General features: G+C 41.7%; 1 protein-coding gene across 1 annotated transcript in view; it reads right to left on the reverse strand.

Annotated features, from left to right (window-relative positions):
• Positions 1 to 742: 742 nt before the first annotated feature.
• LOC138954888 (uncharacterized) overlaps positions 743 to 11,309 on the reverse strand; it is a 43,874-nt gene continuing 33,307 nt past the window's right edge. The window contains exons 12-17 of the mRNA XM_070326641.1: positions 10,723 to 10,903; positions 6,046 to 6,150; positions 5,458 to 5,578; positions 4,573 to 4,691; positions 3,874 to 4,135; positions 743 to 2,416 (exon numbers count right to left, since the gene is read on the reverse strand). Of these exons, the coding sequence (XP_070182742.1) occupies positions 2,140 to 2,416; positions 3,874 to 4,135; positions 4,573 to 4,691; positions 5,458 to 5,578; positions 6,046 to 6,150; positions 10,723 to 10,903 (1,065 nt within the window). The 3' untranslated portion in view covers positions 743 to 2,139. The remainder of the gene's footprint in view (positions 2,417 to 3,873; positions 4,136 to 4,572; positions 4,692 to 5,457; positions 5,579 to 6,045; positions 6,151 to 10,722; positions 10,904 to 11,309) is intronic.

The following is an 11,309-nucleotide window of genomic DNA, read 5'->3' on the forward strand; positions in this document are numbered from 1 at the left end:
TTGTTTTTGATTGTTCCGTGTTGCTGTTTGTTTTTGGTTGTTCCGTGTTGCTGTTTGTGTTTGATTGTTCTGTGTTGCTGTTTGTTTTTGATTGTTCTGTGTTGCTGTTTGTTTTTGATTGTTCTGTGTTGCTGTTTGTGTTTGGTTGTTCCGTGTTGCTGTTTGTTTTTGATTGTTCCGTGTTGCTGTTTGTTTTTGATTGTTCCGTGTTGCTGTTTGTTTTTGATTGTTCCGTGTTGCTGTTTGTTTTTGGAGAGTACATTTTCATTGTCATCTTGTTACAATGTTATTTGTATGCTCACACATGACAACTCAGCACCCGTCGCGATATAACCTTCGTGGTTGAAAACGACGTTAAACACCAAATAAAGAAAGAAAAGAAAGACAACTCAGCAACGAATGTATGATAAAGAACAAATAAGTAGAGATTTAGAACACGTGCTGAATTAATCATCCTTAACTTCGCATTGCGGGATACGAAAGAACTTTCCAAATACTAATACTTCAAAATACAGCAGCAATCAAAACAAATACAACAAACAGAGAACACACACACACACACACACACACACACACACACACACATACACAGACACAGACACACACACACACACAAACACACACACACACACACACAACACACACACAAACACACACACAAACACACACACACACACACACACACACACACACGCGCGCGCGCGCGCACAGAGCACAAAACGGGAACGACAGACACAAAGGAGACATTATTTTTTGTTTATATCAATTGCAAAATATGCAAATCTAACACACATATAAAATCTCTGGTAGGACAAACAATGTTAAAAAACAAAAGACATAATAATAATAATAATAATAAATGAGCATTTATATAGCGCAACATCATAACTTTACAATTATGCTCTTTGCGCTTGACACATTTAAAATTAAAACACAGTTATACAAGCATTTACATCTACATTCATAGTCAACTCACTAAAACAAAGCACACATCTAATGTCAAATATGGGTTATAGAGGCTTCTTCGCGAAAACATTTAGGAAAAGGAAAGTATACCAAAAAGCAGTTAACAAAAAGATAAAAGGAGAGGAAAATATCAAACCAAATAGTAGAGGGTTCGTCAAAAACAGAAGAACGTGCAGGGGAGAGAAGGTGCACATGTCAATTGTTCTGTGTGGCAGATAAGGAGTAAGACATAAATACAATCATGATGCAAACTATCTATACATCCAACATTAACGGAATACACTCAAAAGAACAGTGTGAATCTGAAATGTATTAAACAAGGATATTTGAGCTAGTCGCATCAATCTGACATCTACTTTGGAGTTCATTAATTTCTGAAACTTAACAACATTACAGTTACGACAAAACTATTTCTCAAAATATTTCTTCCGTTTGCATGTAATTCTATTTTGACAGATCATAAAACAAATTAGAAATTCGTCTCTCCCATCTGTCAAAAATACACGCACTCTATTCTCCCCCCCACGAAGTCAGTCAACGAGTGTAATATCGATGATGGTTATTAAACCGAAATGCTAACTATGAGCGCCCCAAAGGGGGGGGGGGTATCATCACGATCACGGGAAAGGAAATTTTAGCTTTCACGATCACAGTTACATTGATTTTTGTTTTCACGATCACAAACACCTTGACGAATAAAGGATCATAAAGTGATACAGCTGTGAAAAATGTACGTTGAAAATAAAATGCTTTGCATTAGCCCATCACGATCACGAAAACAAATGACGATCACGATCACGAGACTTGATTTTTTTGTCATCACGAATCACGGGCAAAGTCCCATCACGATCACAGAAATGGAAATTTCGGCAATCACGGTCACAGAAAGGTCAAAAAACGCCAATCACGATCACGATTTTAAACCCTTTGGGGCCCTCAACTATTCTTAAGTTTAATGCGAGAAAGGAAAGCAAAGGCCATATACCCTCGTTCTGCTCAAGAAAAAGACAATTTCACAAGAATTCTATTTTTTATAACAACTAATCTTCAAAATTAAAATGACGTGCACCATTCACAAACTTGGTACAACGTTGTAGTCAGTAACCCAAGTAACAGAATTCTAGATCATGGTTTTGATCCTAATCTTAACATACGCGGAGACTTCCAGAAAAATTATACTCTCGCCATGAAAGCCAGAACAAGCCCACATTGCCACAATGTCATGACCGACACTCGCTTTGTCATCTCTACGCCATTGGAGCACGTGTCTGCAGCGGTCTGACAGGGGCTGGAGTATTCTGGGACACCGAGACACGCCGACGCTTCCGGTTGCAGGTTTTCCAAGACCGCTTGCTGACGTGAGTACAGGTCGGGGGACGTCACGAACCAGCTGGCGCCCTCGATCTTCATCCCGAGTTGTGTGATGAACGCCGTCAGGTTGAAGTGACATCTGGAAGAAAGAACATTGTGAGACAGGGATACTACGTGTAAATGTAACGTGAAGGTGCAGACGTCAGCACCATGATTATCATCGTCATCATCGTCGTCGTCATCATCTAGCTGTGCATCCTTAGTATACCTTGGGTGAGTAACTGACTTAGTGTAATAAGGCCTTTCTGACTGTACGATTGACGAAATCATTGAGCAATGGAGTTTTCAATACAATGTAACATGTTTTAGAAATAATCCAAATTACACTAGCTAGCACCGGAACGGTTAGCCTTGTGGTAAGGCGTCCGCATCGTGATCGGAAGGTCGTGGGTTCGAACCCCGGCCGGGTCATACCTAAGACTTTCAAATTGGCAATCTAGTGGCTGCTCCGCCTGGCGTCTGGCATTATGGGGTTAGTGCTAGGACTGGTTGGTCCGGTGTCAGAATAATGTGACTGGGTGAGACATGAAGCCTGTGCTGCGACTTCTGTCTTGTGTGTGGCGCACGTTATATGTCAAAGCAGCACCGCCCTGATATGGCCCTTCGTGGTCGGCTGGGCGTTAAGCAAACAAACAAACACTAGCTAGCAATTTGTGTTTCCTTTTTTTTATGTAGAGCGTTTCGTCCGTTAGACATCGAGGGTCTTGGTTAGATCTCCTCTTGTAGTGGCTTTCAATGTTCAAAAATCAATCATTCCACTACTCTGTCTATCGTTGTTATGTGTTCAACAACTAAACATTGTTAAAGCTGAGTCAGTGTAAGTTGCACCTGGCTGTTTTTCACAGCAAAATAAAATAAAATAAGGAAGATAAGATAATGCGAGACATATGGTCAAATTCTGTAAGGTAACTCTTGTGGACATTCGAGCTCCCACACAGTGGAGCGCTACCCGGGGCTGAGGCGCACCAAACGACGCTAGGAGGGTGGGAGCCAGCCGCGGGCTATATCATTAGTTGACAGCAAAACAAATCTCAATTTCAACCACTTCGACGCCGCGGCTGGTTTCGTGTCTGCAACTCAGCCCATATTACAACTTATAGACAATTCACAAATGGCGTGACAATAGTTCAAACCCTACCCCCCGCGGGTTAGGGGGAAGAATTCACCCGATGCTCCCCAGCATGTCGTAAGAGGCGACTCGACTAACGGATTCTGTTTCTCCTTTTACCCTTGTTAAGTGTTTCTTGTATATTATAGTCAATTTTTGTACAGATTTTTAGTCAAGCAGTATGTAAGAAATGTTAAGTCCTTTGTACTGGAAACTTGCATTCTCCCAGTAAGGTAATATATTGTACTACGTTGCAAGTCCCTGGAGCAAATTTTTTATTAGTGCTTTTGTGAACAAGAAACAATTGACAAGTGGCTCTATCCCATCTCCCCCTTTCCCCGTCGCGGTATAACCTTCGTGGTTGAAAACGACGTAAAACACCAAATAAAGAAAGAAAGAAAGAAAGTTCAACCCCCCCCCCCCCCCACCTGTGTAGCAAGTGCTGAGGACAAGAGTCGCCGGTAAACTTGGCCAAGTCGGACACGTTGACCCCCATCGACTGCTGCAGCAACAAGAACATCAGTGTACGGTCCGTAAGAGGCAGCGGAGCTTTGTAGGGCAGAGTGGTGTCCCCGTAAGTCAGGTCCCCCTGGCGGATGTTGACCACCTGCCAGTGGACAAGGGTGTCCGGGTCAGAGGTCATGGCAAGGTCGTCCGTCACGTCCAGCAGGAGAAGAGTGTAGTGGTTTTCTGGCGACACAAATTCATCAGCAACATTAATACTTTGCGTTTTCATTATCATCAGGACACTAAACTCCGAATGCAAGCCCAATTTACTCTCCATCTCGCTTGATGGATTTGTTTCTCCTTTCTATCTTTGCGTATTTTTTCGAACATTTGTTTTTATTACTTTGGAATTTGAAGTTTGGCGGTTGTTTTTTTCTTCACCCCATAAAACGTATAACATTTAACTCAAATTCGAACAATAAATTAAAATGTATTTTCCCTCATACATTGATCAACAATCAATTTTGTTTTTAAAAGACAATAATCTGATCACTCTTTAAATGTTCCCTAAATTAACCAAATGACACATTTTCTTCATTCATATATCAAATTCAATTTTTTTATAGACACACACACTGTCAGAAAAAACCCCACGTCAACACCAACAACCATGAACTTACTCATGTAGTAGAAAGTATCAAAGAAGCTGAGAGGCGTGAAGGCAATACTGGGCACGTGACGCGTGTACACTGGCCAGATTCGTCCGTTGCCCATGGGGTTCGTCATCCTGCTGTTAGACCTGTACAATGACGTCATTTTATATTACGTCAACTCGATGTCCTATCATATTAATTCCTCACTGTTTCTTTTTCTTCTCCATTGTTACGTTGTTCCATACTTTTTTGTCAGCATGTTATCAAGACATATTCCCGTAACAGGGCTCTTCCGCCACTGATGGCATACCCACATATTTATGCATCATAGTGTGCGTATGTTTTGCCTGTTTGGAAATTTGCTTCTGAGATATATTTTGCCATATTTAAGCCTATTCTCAATATACACACTGCTGCATAGCGAAGCTGCCATATGCAGTAGGAAAATGGCTGTTTCTTAATATACATTCACTGCGCTGCGCGCAGCGTTCAGACATATCATTCAAAGGAACTGGAACTGCAACTCAATTTACTTAGTCCCAGAAGGAATGTCTCCTAGATGTGCCACGTTTCGCGTAATCCGACATAAGTTTGCGTAAACATCGATACAATTAACGCACGACGTGGAACCAGAGCTAAAGAGGGAACCCAATTTCAAATAAAGATATAGTCAGACTTTTCTGTCATAAGTCTAAAAGCGTCAAATAAATGCGTCACTGCCAAGCCATCCAATCAGTGTTGACTGCGGAAAACTCAGCATTTTAATGCTCAGCTGTGTGCATCACTTTTGTTTTACGCTAAGTTTTCCAGAACAGCTACAGTATGAAAAAGAAAATTCCCAAGAGTAAGTTCATTTTTATTGCGGCTTACACATACAAATCCTGTTACCAATTCTAACATAAAATCACTTACTCAATAGTGACGTCATGGCAACAAGAGCGAAAGGAGATTTCCGGTGACGTGAAGGTGACGTCCACTGACGACAACAGTCGAACGTCACTGACATTGTATGACAAAGGCAAGGCAGCAAACACTGGAAATATGAAAATGCAAACTTCGTATACATCATTATGGGAAAAAAACCGCTCTGACAAAAAGCCAAATGTATTTTGTATATACTATGTACAAAACATCCAACATTAATTCAAAGAATACAAAGAAACAAATACCACATTTCTCTCTATCCCTAACTCTCTCTCTGTCTCTGTCTCTCACTCTCTCAATTGTGTCATTGTCTCTCTCTCTCTCTCTCTCTCTCTCTCTCTCTCTCTCTCTCTCTCTCTCTCTCTCTCTCTCTCTCTCTATCTCTATTCCTCTCTCTCTCTCTCACTCTCTCTCTCTCTCTCTCTCTCTCTCTCTCTCTCTCTCTCTCTCTCTCTCTCTCTCTCTCTCTCTCTCTTGTCTCTCTCAGAAATGGTTGCTGAATTAGTAAAGACCCAGAACGCGAGCCACAGTATGAACGGTGGAGTTACGAACACTGCCTAAGGTGTACGAACTTACTGGGTGTCAGCTTCACGGGGCAGTTGTTGACAATTCTGTTTTGTTTCATGTACTCCGTGGAATACGGGTCTGCCTTCACCGTCAACACGCTCACACCAACTGGGCCTATTGAGAGAAAAAACACAATTATTCAAAACATGAACAGAGCAAAATCAACCCCTACCTCTCCACATTTGCCTTAAACGTACATATGTGACCCTCCACCACGAAATGAGTCGCATGTCACATTTGCATGATTTTCATATTTTTACATTTTCCTGAAGAGTTTGTTATGCTCTATCCAGTGGTGAAACCCGTTTTAGAAAAGATCGAAAACTGTTTGAGTTATAAGCCTGTAACTAAGGTGACCCTCACACTGTTACCAGACAATCCCCGGGCTAAAATTACGCCCAGCGCAGAACCGCGCGAGGTGACATGCGACTCATTTCGTGGTGGAGGGTCACATATGAGATTTCTAATTTGGAAACTAAGCTTACCCGTCGTCGTTAAAGGTACTGAACTTGTCAAATCCAGGTGCACGGAGCCCCTGGGGCTTTTAGTCATACCTCAGGCAGACATCCGTTAGAAGAACTACCAAGTTTCATTGACTTGCACCCAAAGAGTCAAGAACTGCGATTTTTTTACGAATTAATTTCGTACTCGGACCCGGCTGGACTTGGCCTATTTTTGGATCTAAATTTAGATCAGGTAGATCACCACATACACATCATGCACAACTGAAAAGACACGTCACTAGCAAACTATGTCAGACGTCATCATGAGTTTGTTTAAAACAAAATGGATGCCGGAATCACTCAGTTGAATCGAACTCCGACCAAACACCACGTAATAACTAGGTTAATTTATGCACTCGCGTGAACAAGAAACTGTCGAGCTTCACAGATGTCGTCGTTGGGTAGTTTTGGGTTTGTTTTACTACCACAGGAGGATTTTTGAACTGTAAATGCACTCAGCTGCAACACAAACGCAAAACGAAGGCTGTGAGCTGCACTGTGCCTTTAACAACGAGAAGATGAACAACAACAACAACAACAACAACAACAACAACAACAACAACAACAACAACAACAAAAGCGACGACATAGGCGCCTGCAGCAACGACAACAAAACAACCAAATCCCAACAACAACAACAACAAAAGCGACGACATAGGCGCCTGCAGCAACGACAACAAAACAACCAAATCCCAACAACAACAACAACAACAACAACAACAACAACAACAAAAGCGACGACATAGGCGCCTGCAGCAACGACAACAAAACAACCAAATCCCAACAATCAACAACCGCGTGCCTTGATACTAACAATGTAAGGAACAACAAACAACACTACCACCATCAACAACCGCGTCCCTTGATACTAACAATGTAAGGAACAACAAACAACACTACCACCATCAACAACCGCGTCCCTTGATACTAACAATGTAAGGAACAACAAACAACACTACCACCATCAACAACCGCGTCCCTTGATACTAACAATGTAAGGAACAACAAACAACACTACCACCATCAACAACCGAGTCCCTTGATACTAACAATGTAAGGAACAACAAACAACACTACCACCATCAACAACCGCGTCCCTTGATACTAACAATGTAAGGAACAACAAACAACACTACCACCATCAACAACCGCGTCCCTTGATACTAACAATGTAAGCAACAACAAACAACACTACCACCATCAACAACCGCGTCCCTTGATACTAACAATGTAAGGAACAACAAACAACACTACCACCATCAACAACCGCGTCCCTTGATACTAACAATGTAAGGAACAACAAACAACACTACCACCATCAACAACCGCGTCCCTTGATACTAACAATGTAAGGAACAACAAACAACACTACCACCATCAACAACCGCGTCCCTTGATACTAACAATGTAAGGAACAACAAACAACACTACCACCATCAACAACCGAGTCCCTTGATACTAACAATGTAAGGAACAACAAACAACACTACCACCATCAACAACCGCGTCCCTTGATACTAACAATGTAAGGAACAACAAACAACACTACCACCATCAACAACCGCGTCCCTTGATACTAACAATGTAAGGAACAACAAACAACACTACCACCATCAACAACCGCGTCCCTTGATACTAACAATGTAAGGAACAACAAACAACACTACCACCATCAACAACCGAGTCCCTTGATACTAACAATGTAAGGAACAACAAACAACACTACCACCATCAACAACCGCGTCCCTTGATACTAACAATGTAAGGAACAACAAACAACACTACCACCATCAACAACCGCGTCCCTTGATACTAACAATGTAAGGAACAACAAACAACACTACCACCATCAACAACCGCGTCCCTTGATACTAACAATGTAAGGAACAACAAACAACACTACCACCATCAACAACCGCGTCCCTTGATACTAACAATGTAAGGAACAACAAACAACACTACCACCATCAACTACCGCGTCCCTTGATACTAACAATGTAAGGAACAACAAACAACACTACCACCATCAACAACCGCGTCCCTTGATACTAACAATGTAAGGAACAACAAACAACACTACCACCATCAACAACCGCGTCCCTTGATACTAACAATGTAAGGAACAACAAACAACACTACCACCATCAACAACCGCGTCCCTTGATACTAACAATGTAAGCAACAACAAACAACACTACCACCATCAACAACCGCGTCCCTTGATACTAACAATGTAAGGAACAACAAACAACACTACCACCATCAACAACCGCGTCCCTTGATACTAACAATGTAAGCAACAACAAACAACACTACCACCATCAACAACCGCGTCCCTTGATACTAACAATGTAAGGAACAACAAACAACACTACCACCATCAACAACCGCGTCCCTTGATACTAACAATGTAAGCAACAACAAACAACACTACCACCATCAACAACCGCGTCCCTTGATACTAACAATGTAAGGAACAACAAACAACACTACCACCATCAACAACCGCGTCCCTTGATACTAACAATGTAAGGAACAACAAACAACACTACCACCATCAACAACCGCGTCCCTTGATACTAACAATGTAAGCAACAACAAACAACACTACCACCATCAACAACCGCGTCCCTTGATACTAACAATGTAAGGAACAACAAACAACACTACCACCATCAACAACCGCGTCCCTTGATACTAACAATGTAAGGAACAACAAACAACACTACCACCATCAACAACCGCGTCCCTTGATACTAACAATGTAAGGAACAACAAACAACACTACCACCATCAACAATCGCGTCCCTTGATACTAACAATGTAAGGAACAACAAACAACACTACCACCATCAACAACCGCGTCCCTTGATACTAACAATGTAAGGAACAACAAACAACACTACCACCATCAACAACCGCGTCCCTTGATACTAACAATGTAAGGAACAACAAACAACACTACCACCATCAACAACCGCGTGCCTTGATACTAACAATGTAAGGAACAACAAACAACACTGCCACCATCAACTACCGCGTCCCTTGATACTAACAATGTAAGGAACAACAAACAACACTACCACCATCAACAACCGCGTCCCTTGATACTAACAATGTAAGGAACAACAAACAACACTACCACCATCAACAACCGCGTCCCTTGATACTAACAATGTAAGGAACAACAAACAACACTACCACCATCAACAACCGCGTCCCTTGATACTAACAATGTAAGCAACAACAAACAACACTACCACCATCAACTACCGCGTCCCTTGATACTAACAATGTAAGGAACAACAAACAACACTACCACCATCAACAACCGCGTCCCTTGATACTAACAATGTAAGCAACAACAAACAACACTACCACCATCAACAACCGCGTCCCTTGATACTAACAATGTAAGGAACAACAAACAACACTACCACCATCAACAACCGCGTCCCTTGATACTAACAATGTAAGGAACAACAAACAACACTACCACCATCAACAACCGCGTCCCTTGATACTAACAATGTAAGGAACAACAAACAACACTACCACCATCAACAACCGCGTCCCTTGATACTAACAATGTAAGGAACAACAAACAACACTACCACCATCAACAACCGCGTCCCTTGATACTAACAATGTAAGGAACAACAAACAACACTACCACCATCAACAACCGCGTCCCTTGATACTAACAATGTAAGCAACAACAAACAACACTACCACCATCAACAACCGCGTCCCTTGATACTAACAATGTAAGGAACAACAAACAACACTACCACCATCAACAACCGCGTCCCTTGATACTAACAATGTAAGCAACAACAAACAACACTACCACCATCAACAACCGCGTCCCTTGATACTAACAATGTAAGGAACAACAAACAACACTACCACCATCAACAACCGCGTCCCTTGATACTAACAATGTAAGGAACAACAAACAACACTACCACCATCAACAAAAACGTAAAGACGACACCGAACCACAACAATTAACACACAAAAAGACCACCACCCTAACCAACAGCAACAACTACATCACCACCACAACCACCAACGACAATAGAAACCACCAGCGAATTCACCACCACCACCACAACAACAACAAAAACAAAAACAAGAACGAAAACAACGACAATGCGAGACTCCACAAAAATAAAACTACCTGACAATGAAGCGATGTTCACTATTTTGTCGGGAGCGATAAATCTGTTCTCAGACAAAAAAGCGATGAGAGCGTTTGTGATATTGGCGGGGATGAGCTCAGCTTCCTGCTCGTACAGCAAGAACACATAGGGCTGATCTCGGTCAACGGGGTTCTTCGGTCCTCTGTAATTGTAGGCAGTCTGTAGAGGATGCATTTTAAAAAAAACATTGTCTGTAGAGAATACATTTAATACAATAACTAGTCTGTAGAGATTAAATTAAAAACAAAAAGCAAGTCTGTAGATAATACATTTACACAAACATACAAAAAGAAATAGTCTGTACAGAATAAATAATTAAAAGATTGTATGTAGGGAATACAATTAAAAACAAAAACTTGTCTGTAGAGAATGAACTATACAAAAAACGAACTTTAGTGTTTATTCAGTTTATGAAGCAAGTTTCAGAAATCGTATGGAGGTAATAATTATCGACGATTTCCAGAATTAACTCTGTCAGGATTGTCAGCGTTCTGGAAGAGTACGAGCCCCTGTTCCTCGAACAAGCTTCAACCAAAATCCGGAGCATGTTCCACGCTTCCGATCG

The sequence above is a fragment of the Littorina saxatilis genome, unplaced genomic scaffold, assembly GCF_037325665.1.
Source record: "Littorina saxatilis isolate snail1 unplaced genomic scaffold, US_GU_Lsax_2.0 scaffold_492, whole genome shotgun sequence".
Taxonomy (NCBI): domain Eukaryota; kingdom Metazoa; phylum Mollusca; class Gastropoda; order Littorinimorpha; family Littorinidae; genus Littorina; species Littorina saxatilis.